The sequence below is a fragment of the Sinocyclocheilus grahami genome, unplaced genomic scaffold (assembly GCF_001515645.1).
Source record: "Sinocyclocheilus grahami isolate Dianchi unplaced genomic scaffold, SAMN03320097.WGS_v1.1 scaffold218.1, whole genome shotgun sequence".
Classification (NCBI taxonomy): Eukaryota; Metazoa; Chordata; class Actinopteri; order Cypriniformes; family Cyprinidae; genus Sinocyclocheilus; species Sinocyclocheilus grahami.
Window position 1 is genome coordinate 972650 of NW_015505397.1, and position 13254 is coordinate 985903.

Below are 13254 nucleotides of genomic sequence, written 5' to 3' on the forward strand. Positions count from 1 at the left end.
CTCTCTCTCTCTCTCTCTCTCTCTCTCTCTCTCCCCCCCTCCCCCTCCCCCTCCCCGTGCTTTTTATCTTTTGTATTTAGTTCCGTGACAAACTCCCTCATTTTGCCTCCCTCGATCCGGCCATTTTTACTTTATCATCTTTTATTCCCTCTCTTTTCTGTATCTCTCTACAGTCTTTACTCTGTTTACTTGGCTACTTGAGATCGTATATTTCACTTGGAATCGAGTCCAAATCTCTCTGTGTGTAGCATGAGTCATCAGTGATGTGTTTTGTATTTTTAGCTTTTCTGTAGCAGCACACTCACAAGCTCTGTTCCAAAACCTAGTGAGTTCCCTACCTAGACAGCATGTTAAGGCATCATAGATGTATTCTCAACACATAAACATTTTTGCAAAATGATGCTTCCCTTTAAAATGCCTTCAGTTAGTGCTATCGGTGAGTTACAGCCTTTGTAGACGTTCCAAAACAGTTAGGATGCTGCCTATGTAGACAACACAAATGGAGCTACACACAGCGCCTGTGACTTAACCCCTCAACGTATGCCACAGACACACTCTCATACCAACACACAGCCATTCTGACCACTTGTTCGTTCTGCATTCACTCACACACACATGCACACAGTTTAGATGCCTTTAGACAGACCGCAGGCATGCAGTGTGGAGACAGAAGACGCCCTGTGACCTCTGACCCCTGACCCTATGCATAATGATTCATCAGCCAATCAGAGAGATACTGAGCGAAAGACGGCAGCTGCTGCTTTAATCACATGCTTACAAAGACGCAAATGTATGTATAAAAATATGCTGTGCTGCTTCATATCTGGCAGAAACTGTATGGAAAATGATCAAAAATATAAATAATTGAGCTAAAATCTGTAGGCTTCACAAGGCTTTTGTTAGACAGATTCATATTAACTTGTGGCTGCATTTAACTCTCATACTTCACAGCAAAATTATGTACTAAATAAAGTAAACGGCATGAGTACGATGAAGTATGTACTTGAGTATGTGATTAGAGAGTACACCAGTACTGAGGCATATTACCATGTCACGAAATTGAAGGCTTTTATGCCACATGCCCCTGTTTCATGTATAGTTTGCATCTAGCTAAATTCAAAATGTATTTAATTTGTGCATTTATAGCCATTTAGCATGTATCTACATCTGAAAACTCCTTAGGGCTGCATGAATAATTGACATAAAACCGCCTGAAAATAGTCCCCTGCTAGGTAACTTCCAATGGAAGGCACGCTCCCTGTGAAAGCAGGTGGTCACGTTGGTTATGTTGACGGAAGTTAGCCTATTTTCAGGCGCTGCGTAATATCATTGCGCCTGCTGCACCCATGGTACGGCAGCAAAGTTCCTTGATTATTACGCCAGAATGAGAGTATAGTTCCTAGCCATATCGGCCTAGAAAATTGCAACTTTTCATTTTCCGTCGGTCTTAGTACGCGATGTAACCACAGAAGAGTCAAGTTTTAAATAGGAAAAATATCTAAACTCTTTGGTCATTTTTGAGCAAGATGCTAACGGTCTAATCCGATTCAATGATCTATGCTAAGCTGCAGCTAAAAGTGCTACCGCCAGACCCGGAGATCGGCTGAATGGATTTGAAAACGGTAAAACTCAAAACTTTTCAAAAATAGTGGAGTGTTCCTTTAAATCAAGATATACTTAGAGACGCAAAATGTCAGATATTCCTATTCCTATTTTCTATTTTTATAAGAATAAACTTGCCTAATTTTGATACATTTCTAAGTGAAAACAAGAAAGCAATTTTACTGTCTCAAGTAATTTTGCATCTCAAGTAAATGCATCTTGATTTAAAAATGTTTAGATATTTGAACTGGAAAATGAGACAAAAATACTGAGGTAAAACAGTGAACTGTGACTGACTGACTTTTTTCTGATAAACTGTGATCATCCTGGGGCATTCAAAAAAAAAAATCTTACTGCTGGAAACCTGTTTAGTAATAGAACATTACCATAATTTTATAGCAGGAACACTTAACTGCTTTAACTCTGTAACCATGGTAAATGTTTGTAAGGGTCCTGTCTGTCTGACACTCACAACCCGAAGCTATAAACGCTCCCCTAACGACTTTTTCTCCCCAACAGACTCAGTGCTGTCCTTATCACCTGCTTGGTAACGTGTGTGTGCGCGCGTGTGTTCTCTATCGCTCTGCATGCTTCGTTACAGATGTTTGTTCAGAGATGGTTATCAGTGGCGCTGGGGATTGTGTGTGTGTGTGTGTGTGTGTGTGTGTGTGTGTGTGTGTGAGATATCATGGTTTCCTCTGCATGGTCTTGTTTTGCATACAGGCTGGAGAATGTGAATGGAATATGACATATATCAGACAATATTTTCCTATGAATGTCTCACCACAGGAGTTTTGTTCTGCAGCCGTTATTGGAGTGTTTATCTTGTGTGTAAACGCTCGACAGCCTCACACTGACCTAAATATACCAACATGACCACCAGCACATGATGACATATATGATGTTCTGCAGCTGTCTCGTATATCAGGATATGAATCTGATGGTGTTTATAGGAATATTCCAGGTTATTTTCAACTTGATGTGGATGAATAGAATCAATTGCTTTAGATTATCACAGACAATGACTTCAACTCATCCCTCAGTTGTAGGTCACATTTAGAGTAAAACACTTAAATAATAACACTGAAAACATGCTCGATTATATGATTGTGACATGTCCAGCCACCCAGTGCAAGAAATTATTTTCTAACTCAGTATTTTTCTATTTTTTAGTAAAATATCGAAACTTGCTTAAATCAAGATAGTTATTTGAGAAGTGAATTGGCTTAACTATAATGTATAAAGTCTTGTTTTCTGCAATAAATACAAAAATAAAAAGTAATTCACTTTATGCTTAAAACAAGAACAAATATATGGAAGCTTATTTTTTTTCTTACAATTGCAAGTTTATATCTCAATTCAGACTTTTTTGAGATATAAACTTGAGACAGTTAACAGCTCTTTTTTGTTGTTTTTTATCTCAATTTTTATTGTTTTGTTTTGTTTGTTTCTGCCGCTGAATAAAAAAGAATTAAATGGTAATGTACTTGTTTTAATATATCTCTATCAAGTCTGAGATCAACTGAGATAAGTTGCAATAGTTTATATTTTTTCTCATTTTAAGTATGCATATCAAATGCTATAAAAATATCACTTTTAAATTTTATACATTTTTCAGAAAGCATGACTTAATACCTCGTCATGTTGCTTCTCAAGTAAATGTCTTGATTTATAAGTAATTGTTTGGAGAGCTCAAATAATGGTTTCATCATATAACGCATTTACATTTGAGTGATTTAACAAAAATATGAGCTTCGCATTTATGCTTTTAAACCTTCCAATCCATTAAGCTTATTTAGAATTATTGTAAAATGTGGTCTGTTTTTATAACCGAGGAACAAGCTGAAATGATTGTCTGTACTGATCATTAAGTGGAAAATAACCTGGAATATTCCTATAAAAAGGTAATTTGTTGGTTGTTTTTGACTGCAGTGCTTTAAACAATGACCTTTGAACTCTAACACCTGTGTCTGACCTCAAAGAGTGACCCTAAGTATGACATTTGACCTCCGTGAAACTGAATATCTTTTTAATTGCCCTTTAATTTATTAATTCCATTTCCATTTCAGCCAACAATCGGAGAGGAGCCGGTCACGCCGTGACAAACATTCTCGCCAAAGAGCTTCTTCAAGAGAGCGCCCCGCCCAGTGCCACGAAAAAGACCCGATTGGAAGCAGAAGACAGGAAGGAGTCGTCTCAGGAGGACACGGGCTCGCTAGAGGACCTCTTAGATGATGCTCCGTTACGCTCAAATTAAGGACTTCCTCTGCTGATCCTGCCGGTTAAAAGACAGACTGTGCTTGGGGACCAAGTCTGCGAGGGCGGAGCTCTCGCTAAACCACACCCCTGGAGTAAACCCACACGGCTTCCTATTGGCCGTCACACTGGAGGAGTGGCCTCATCTCAGCACTGTCACACTCGTTTTGTCATTTTCTAGCACTCTTTCTCTAAACACAAGGTTTCATCTGTCCGTTATCTCTATCGACTGCTTTTGCAAGATTCCAAAGATTTGTATAGAGATTTCGTTTTGTTCCATTCCAAATTCAGCTGAACGTCCTCTTCTGGTTCCTTCTGAAATCAAACATCTGTTCTGCTTTAACGTTTAGCTTTTTTGTTTTGTTTTTGACTTTTAAACACATCAAGTGGCTGAAAGTTTGAAATAGGTTACATTATTATATTCGAAACGCAACGTGCCAATAATGTTGACCCCTCAATTAGTGTGTGCTTGAGGTGTTCTCACTGAGGTTCTGTAGCCATCACAAAAGAGGTGTGGTACCTGTTCCCAAGATTGTTTCTCTCTTCCTGTGCTCTTCTGTTTCTGGGTACGTCATTCTGTTATTTTAAGTGAATGATGTTGTTTAAATCTCAAAAATACTTGTAATTTTCACTAGCTACAATCATTGAGCCTCATTCATTCAAGTCATTCATAAGCCATTCTTGTATAAATCATTGCATGGAATTAAATGTGACAATTTATGCAAAAATGGTTTTGGATAGAATTGATAACATTTTCGCAATTCACAGTGGTTTTATGAATAATTTGTGTGTGGGTTGCTTCACTCTTATTTTTCATAGAATCTGTTTTATGAACAGCAGTGGTCAGTTTTGTCTTTCCAGAAATGTCCGTCGTGTTTGTGAAGTGCTGTAGTTGATATACTGTTTTCTGCACACTGAAGATCCAAACTGCTGATACGTACACCACACAATGTTCGGTGGCGTTTCGCCATTGCAAAATAAATCATTTTTAATTTACTGTTAGACAGTGAGTAAAAAGTCACTGTGAACTGTGAAATATCTATTTTGAGGGCAAAAGTAACATTGACAACTCCTTTGGCATTTATTTCTCAATGATAAACGGTTTGATCAAGCCAAATCCGAAGGACTGTAGCAGAGCACTTCTATCGTTGGTGCCGAAATGTCTGTTAAAAGCTGCACATAGACTTATTCAACTTTAGTATTTTTCATTGCAGTCTTAAAAAGACGGTGAGCAAACGTCCCTGTCTTTTATGTAGACTGATCACCAGCAGATACTGTTTAACCAGTCGACTGTTAAGATCGTTCTTGAGTCATAAACTCAGTTTGTGTCAGTGACACCAAGAAATATGAAATAAACCTCAGAGTTTCAGCTTTGCAATATGACTTACCTGAATGTTGAAGTTGGCTGAATGTTTGAGGGTAGAGATCACTGTTTAAAGCCATAGCTCGGACTGTATTTGTCAAGAAATCCTGAGAAATTGTCTTCCGGATTAAACTATATTAAAATATATATGCATTTATGTAATGTTTGTAAAACGATGTCAATGTTTTTGGCAGTGATCAGGTCTCTAAAGTCTGCCTAGAAACCAGCAAATTTGAAAGAGTTTTTTTCTGGAGTTTTTGAAGCCAAATTTCCAATTTTTGACTTTTTAATTTTTTATTTTTGTGGACTGCAATTTTGGAGAACTGCGAGCCAACAGATTCTGCTTCAATGCCGATTGATCGCACAGATGGTTGTGAAAGTCAACATTTTCACTTTTTTTGGAAAAGCTGGAAAAAGATCACTGGAAAAACAAAGAGACTGTGTTTTCTTTCTCTTTTTTTTTTTTACAGTTTTTCCTCATCAATTTTTATTCTTGATTGTTTTATTGTAATAATATAGCGATTGTATTGGTGAGATCCATTTGGTCAAATTGTGTATATTGCGTTTTGACCGGAGAGATTTTTATTCTGGTTATCTCTGAAACCACACCATTAAAATATCATCTTTAATACTTATTCCATATGCATTTTGTGTGTGTGTGTGTGTGTGTGTGTGTGTGTGTGTGGACAGGTTTTGCTATCCTTGGAGGGACAGAATTTCTGGAAATGCCCACATAAATCTAAAAATTACAAAAGGTGTGTTTTAGGGTAAACTTACCATTTCCTTATGCAAAATTGTATTCACAACTTTTCAAAATACAAAAATTCATAAATGTTACTTAAATAGTTCAGCCAAAAATTAACATTTGCTGAAAGTTTGCTCAGTCTCAGGCCATCCAAGATGTAAATAAGTTTGTTTCTTTATCAGAACAAATTTGGAGAAATGTAGCATTACATCACTTGCTCACCAATGGATCCTCTGCATGAATGGGTGCCGTCAGACTGAGAGTCCAAACAGTTGATTAAAAACATCACAATAACTCACAAGTGATCCACATGACCATGATCCATTTTCATTTTTGGCTCAACTATTCCTTTAATGTGACATCCATTTACAATTGATTTCAATTGAAGGCAGTTTTATTTCACTGAATACCATAGATTTCCAAAACCATATTATTGCCATTGTGCACTTTTCTAGAAACTTTTTTTGTTAGTGCCTTACAGATGTGTATAATAGATAACATGCACAGAGTCAACATGACTGTACAAAACACAAATGTGTGGTAACATTTATGGAACATGTCTTGTGTGTGTGTAATTTGGTATGAGGGGTACAGCATTTATTTGACATTCCTGTGTGTGCATCTGTGTGCTGGATTTATGTCTCATGAGTGTGGAAAAAACTGCAGCTATGATTTGGAATTTCCTCTCAGCAAATCCCAGACTAACACACACTCGCACACTTTTCTGTTACAACTCATACAGACACAGGGAGAAATGCCTCCTACATTCAACACACAAAGCATGCAGGTCCCACAAAGTCTTATTTCCTGTTTGTGAGTTGTTTTGCATATGGGTTAATTGGTTTAGCTGTTTCTGGCATGTGCTGTGAGGTCCGTCTGTCTTTCTCCGTGGTACAGTATGTGGGGGGTTTTTTAAGAGATGTTCTATGAGACGAGGAGTCGGGAGGTAGTGGAATGTTTGCTATGGAATCCCTCCATTCCCTTTAACCATGGTGATTATTCCTCCAAGAATGGAATCGGACTCATCCACAGATTGTGGAAATAAAAGCAGCTCATGCCAGATGTGTTTCACTCTCACAGACTACTGACAGCATGTTTTTTTGTACATGCAACACTATTAATATCATTCATACAAGGGTTTGTTCAAATTACTAACCCTATATATGACCAGTAATAATGGTCAATGCTGTTTTGTGAGTTACAGCTGTTTAATAAAGTGTTTGATGTGGCACCTGTCAGGCAGAGTTTGACACTCATCTTCTGATGCCTCTGTTTGCATCTTTAGAGCTCCAGAGCCTGTGTGTGTCTGTGTCTGTGTCTGTGTCTGTGTCTGTGTGGTAATTTTGTGTTGAATGGATGTGTGTTGAGGCGTGTGAATGTTTCATGTTTTTGCCTTTGCGGCAAGCTTTTATTAAAGCTTTACCTCTGACCCCTGTGGGAGTTCATAAAACAGCAGCTCTCCACATTATTACACCCTACTATCACATTGCAGGTTTTGCATCAGTGTTGTTAAGTAAAAGTGAAACTATTAAAAATAGTTGAATGAAATAAATCTGAATTAAAATGTAAACGTTAGATTAAAAACTTAAAATTGTAGCGAATCAGCTCATGGGGAAATATGAATAATTAACCATAACTAGTTATAATTAACTATTCATATTTTAGATCCACTGTAGATATTTAGCTGACCACTCAGGGTCAACCGTCTTGTATAAATGTTACTTTGGCAACTTACTGAAATATAACAAAGTATTGAAATTACTAAAACTTGCTGTTGAAATATTGTTCATTGTCATATTAACTTTAAATGTGTTACTTGCCATCTTTTTGTTATTGCTTGTTTACTAGCAATTTCTTAATGAAAATTGTTTCTATACCATTTTTTTCTTCAGAGTAGAGATTGTTGATTATTTTCAATAGAAAGAAAGTTAAGTGAAAGACAGGAAAAGAAAAAGAAACACGATGAACTGATTTTTAGTAGCTCAGAGTTATTTTGTTCATGATGTGGTGTGTGTTGACTGCCCATTTGCTTTCATTTAATCACAATTTTTCAGCAATATAAGCTCGCTCTTTGTGTGTTTCTCATTATAGATCCTCTTCAGAATATCAGAACACACTCTTAATGTCTGGTTCCCTTCAGCACTGTTTCTCGTTACACGGCTCTTGTTATATTTCACCCTCTGCTTTGCTTCATTATCTGGTTGTTTGTGTTCTTCAGGACAGACTCTTGGCCAGTAATTGGCTCAGTTATTGCAGACGGCTGCAATGATGCTGCAGCCGGTGCAGCCGGCCAATCGGAAGGTAGGAGCTGAGTTCTCAGGCAGCTGATTGGCTGTCCCAGTGTCACGGTGGTCTCCAGGTAGCAAGTGAATGTGGGATAGTATGTGGCTGTTTGTGGAGGGCGGAGTCAGAGAGAGTGAAGGATGGACGGCTAATTCAGTCTCTTCATTAAAGAATTTGGCAGTGAATTTGGAATTTTGGACCAAACAACCCTAAATATAACAAGTAGATAGGGCTCTCAGCGATTGTTCTGACCTCTTTTCCTCTCTCTTAGCAAATTTCACTGTCAGTTTCAAAGACCTTTAAAATATTGTACACAACATTTTGCCAAAACATGAAGTCTCTCTGTACAGGGAGACCAAAGAGGACGGATAAGAGACAGCGATGGAAAACAGAGAAAGTGTTATAAAAAAGGTGGGTTTTGAGTAAGTCATGCTGAAAGTGTTTCTAATGTCTCACTGCTGGAGCTTTGAGCTCTTTTAAAGGTCTGATGGGTTTGGTTTTGTCTCATAAACAGGTCTAAAGTGATACTGGCAGAAAACTAACTGATGTATGTTGATAAATTATGCTTGGGTACATATACATTAAGCCAGATATATTTGAAAATGTTTTTTGAAACTCTCCATCCACACTAGCATTTTCCTCCCAAGTTTTTGAGAGAGTTGCTCGTCCACACTGAAACATCTAAAAATACTTCAGTCATCCTGAGCATGTGTAAGACATAATAAAAGTTAAATGAGATGATAGCGACACCATATGAAATATAGTTTTCACAACAGTTTTCTGGCACAATGATTTTATTAGCAAAATACCCCACCACTCACTGGTTGCTCTAGGTTGGTCTTAAAAATCGGCATTGCATATATGGTCTAAAAACGCAACTGCAAGTAAATTGACTTTCTATTTTTTAGAAAGATTGCACAAAGTAACTATGAACATGAATAGCATGTGTCATGATTAAACGTGTCATTGTTTTCAAATACCTCCCTATTCAGCCCACAAAAAAAATCTAATTTATCCACTTGGGATTTTTTGGAAATTCAGAAATCTTCATTTTAATTGTCTCAGTGTGGACAAAAGGCCGAAATGTAGAGAGAAAAATGTGTTTTCAAACATATTTGGATTAATGTGGGCGCAGCCTCAGGCAAAGCAGATGGCATATTTAATTTGACAAACATGAAAACAAGGTGAGAGCAATAGACAGTCTGTTCAAATGCTTGACTTCAATTATTCAGCCAATGAAACAAAAAGGCAACAGACAAGAAACTAGACATGAAAATGAATCGTCTCTCACAGCCTTGTTTTCATTTGTGTAAAAGTAAGTGGAATCAATCATCTACCCTGACTGTTTTATTAATACATTATTAAAGTCTAAAGATCAGCCAGTCTTGATGCCTTGATCTTCTCTTTCAGTCCTGTGATGATGATGATGAGAGACAGTTTTAATTACAGCTGATCTGAACATAACAAACTGACCTCAATCTGTCCTGATGCTCTTCAGAGAGAAAGAGATCTCTCCCATTAGTTAGATGTCCTCAATGATGACCTTCCTTTCTTTTTACAGGAAATAAATGTTGGGTGGTACTTGATTTTGTCCATGGGGGAACTGATGGATGCATTGTAAGTTCATGTTGACTTAAAAGTGAAATTACACTTCTGGACGGGACAAGTCTATATATAGCTTGAGGTCAGTATTTTTATTTTTTTATTTTTAAGAATAATATATATTTTTGTCAACAAAAGAGCATTGAAATTGATCAAATGTGACATCAAAGACATTTATATTGATGTTACAGAAGATTTCAGTTTCAAATAAAGGCTGTTCTTTTGAACTTTCTATTCATCAGAGAATCCTGAAAAAAAAGTGTGACAGTTTTCTCAAAAATATGAAGTAGCACAACTGTTTTCAACATTGATAATCAGGATTGTTTCTTGAGCAGCAAATCAGCATATTAGAATGATTTCTGAAGAAACAAGTGACTTTTGAAAGCCCTCCAGCAATGTTTATGATGAGCTCTAATGAGTTTGTTGTTGATATATTTAGTAATGTTGAGCACGCATTACTTACAGCTGCTGTGTGTAATTTCTGCAGCACTAGTGGCACCAGAGCTGTTCCACTCTGTAAGACCTAAAAATGTCTTTAAAATGTTTTACTCAGTTTGTAGAAATTGTGTATTTGTAGTCATTTGTATTGTAGTCATATAGTATACCTGAGTGATTCAGAAAACCTTAAAGATAAATTATTATTTTTTTTTTTTTAAGTTTTAAATATGATAACTATTTGATATACTACTGTTGTTGCATCACATAATGTAGTTTTAAGAGTTTTTTTTTTCAGGCAAGAATGTACTTGGACTTTATGTGTGGTTTGCTAAAAAAAAAAAAAAAAAGATAGCGCCTATTTGAAAAATTGCTTCAATGTTTTCAGAGATGTGAGCTCCAGGGTGTCAGCGGCCGTTCAGCGCACAAGAACCCGCCGAGAGCAGCCTCACCTCGGCCAGATCTTCTGGGATTTTCAGCTGGCTCTGATGTCTCTATAGTGGTTAAACATGAGCTATAATTTGCTTTGGGTAAATCTAATGGACAGTTCTTTGGTCTCAGTAATCTATTATTTGTTCCAGAGCAAATAGTTTTGGCTGGGGGCAAAGTTTCATAACTTTATATATTGTGTTTCGGTGAAAATGACACTGAAGCTTGGTTGGTTACAGTGATTATCAGATGCTCTGTGATTGATTGTTTGTTACATTCCTCACAATTCCATGTCAAACCATTTGGGAAACAGTATGAGGGTAACATCCCAGAATATCCTAAGCAGCTGCTTTATTACTGCTGCCATGGTGCTGAAGTCTGAGTCTGCATGTCTAATGCACTTCACACTTTCACACGCTCACACTTCTCTGAGTCTCGGCTTAGTGAACTCAGTGTTCAGCTAATATGGGTCTGTTTAGACGAGATTGTTTTTAAATCAAATTATCTGTTTGTTCACTCTCTGTGTGACATTAATACAGTTGTTTCCACAGACTTTAATCTGTCCTCCAGATGCTGTTTACTACAGGACTCTAAAATTGCACACTTATCAGAGACAAAACTGAATTTTACTTGCTCTTTTGACAATACTGATAGATGTACTATGAAGACATATCATTCAGTGTAAAACTTTAATTGAAATCACTGAAGAAGAAAAAACATCATGACCGAAGGATTACCCATAATCCCTTGAATTTGAATTTTGTGTGTTTGGACAAAGCATGGGAAATTATGAGGATGTGTGTATATTTAGTGTTTTTTTTTTAATTGTTTGCCTTTTCCCAGGTTTCTGTGCAACTATAAATATAGTTACACTTATATGCATGAATGTATAAATGTGGATCAAAAGGTTTAAAACTATTAGTTTTAACTATATAGGGGGGCAAAAAAAATGAGGGTGCCCAAATAAGCAGTTTGAAAAAAAAGGTAATTTTGACTTTTTGTTTCCCACTTCTAAAAGTAGTTTATATCTCACAAGGTTAACTACTGTCTCCAAATAGCTATTTAGGTATCGGTTACCATTTATGTATGTAGGTGTGTATGTATGTATGTTTGTATTTATTTTTTACATGACATTAGTCTTTAAAGAAATTAGGTTTCAGTTTCAGCAGGGGAGTCAGTTATTACATTATGATGAAATATTATTAAGGTAGATACTTTTTCTGGACTAAGGTGCACAGATGAATGGTTCAGTATAAGATCAGAAACACATTAATGTGAAAGATTTGATTTCGTGTTTAATTTGAAAAGCTCAAAAGAGGTCGTGAAAAACTAAAATGCTTTGTCACTACAGTGTAACATTTGTCACGGCAATTAAACACATTTAAACTGAACTGAAAAGTAATATGTAGATTATGGCCTATTTACTCCACTTTATGATCCAAGTAGTGATCAAACATTAAAAAAATTAAAAAGAGGATTTTCTCTGATTTGCATTTCCTTCAGGAAAAGCTTCTTCTCTGATCCGTGTGTATTTCAGTCCTTCCTCCACACCTTCACTTTTCTTTTTTTGCTCTGTTTGGATTCTAATCACTCCTTCCATTGGACTCTCTTGGAAAAAGAAGGGGTTTCTATGGTAACGCCAGCTCAAGAGGAAAATACGTTTTTTTGTAAGGGTGCTGATGCAGTGTGTGTGTGTTGGGTGAACAGATGGGCTTCCCTGTGTTTTCTTTTTGTGCTTGACAACAGAGTGTTTTTCCCTAGGGTTTCATGACCGAGAAAATGAAGCACACTTTTCTTTTTGTCTCTGCTGGATTTTTATTGCCATCGGTTAATTGTCTCAGGCTGAAATCTCACTGTGACCCTAATCAGGCCGACTGTAGCGAAACACCTTTGACCTCTGACCTCTGCCGATTTCCACATCTCCTACATCAGATCCTGACCCTGATCACCTGTTTGAAACCTGGTGAAAGTCTTTCATTTGTTGTCAAACCTCACAGCTGTGAAAACATTGAGGAGTTTTTGGCAAAGGAAGCAGAGATTTGAGAGAAAAAAACAGTCTTTGTGGTTCTGAAAGAAAACAGTGTTTCATCTATCTTAGTTTGAATAAAATAGAGCTGAAAATGCAGATCACTGAACCAAGTGCCAAATCATTTAACTGGACAAGGTTTTGAGGCCATTTAGACCACTGTAGAGAAAATAAACTTTATTCAGTGAAATATAACCGTGAAATAGAAGTAGATTCATACGTTTATTGTGTTGTTCGTTAAGGCAAATCAAATCCTCAGGAGACTATTGCTCAATTTTTTTCAAATTTCCTACTCTTTTTAATGCTTTGTTAAGACAGTTTCTGGTTTTCACAGAATATTATGCAAACTATTTCATTTGCAAAGCTGGTAGGAAAACCTTCTATAGTTTTACATGAAACATTTAAAAAAAATAGTTTAGCATTAATGTATGTATTTGCTTTATATATATATATATATATATATATATATATATATATATATATAATAAAAAAATTAATCAAAGTTGTCCTAAG

The 13254-nt window shown here is 36.6% G+C and overlaps 1 protein-coding gene across 3 annotated transcripts in view; it reads left to right on the forward strand.

Annotated features, from left to right (window-relative positions):
- Positions 1-5850, forward strand: part of LOC107596349 (protein diaphanous homolog 1-like) — a 144904-nt gene extending 139054 nt beyond the window's left edge. For all 3 annotated transcript variants that reach the window (XM_016287071.1, XM_016287072.1, XM_016287073.1), the window contains one exon: positions 3672-5850. In XM_016287071.1, the coding sequence (XP_016142557.1) occupies positions 3672-3859 (188 nt within the window). In that variant the 3' untranslated portion in view covers positions 3860-5850. The remainder of the gene's footprint in view (positions 1-3671) is intronic.
- The last annotated feature ends 7404 nt before the right edge of the window (positions 5851-13254 follow it).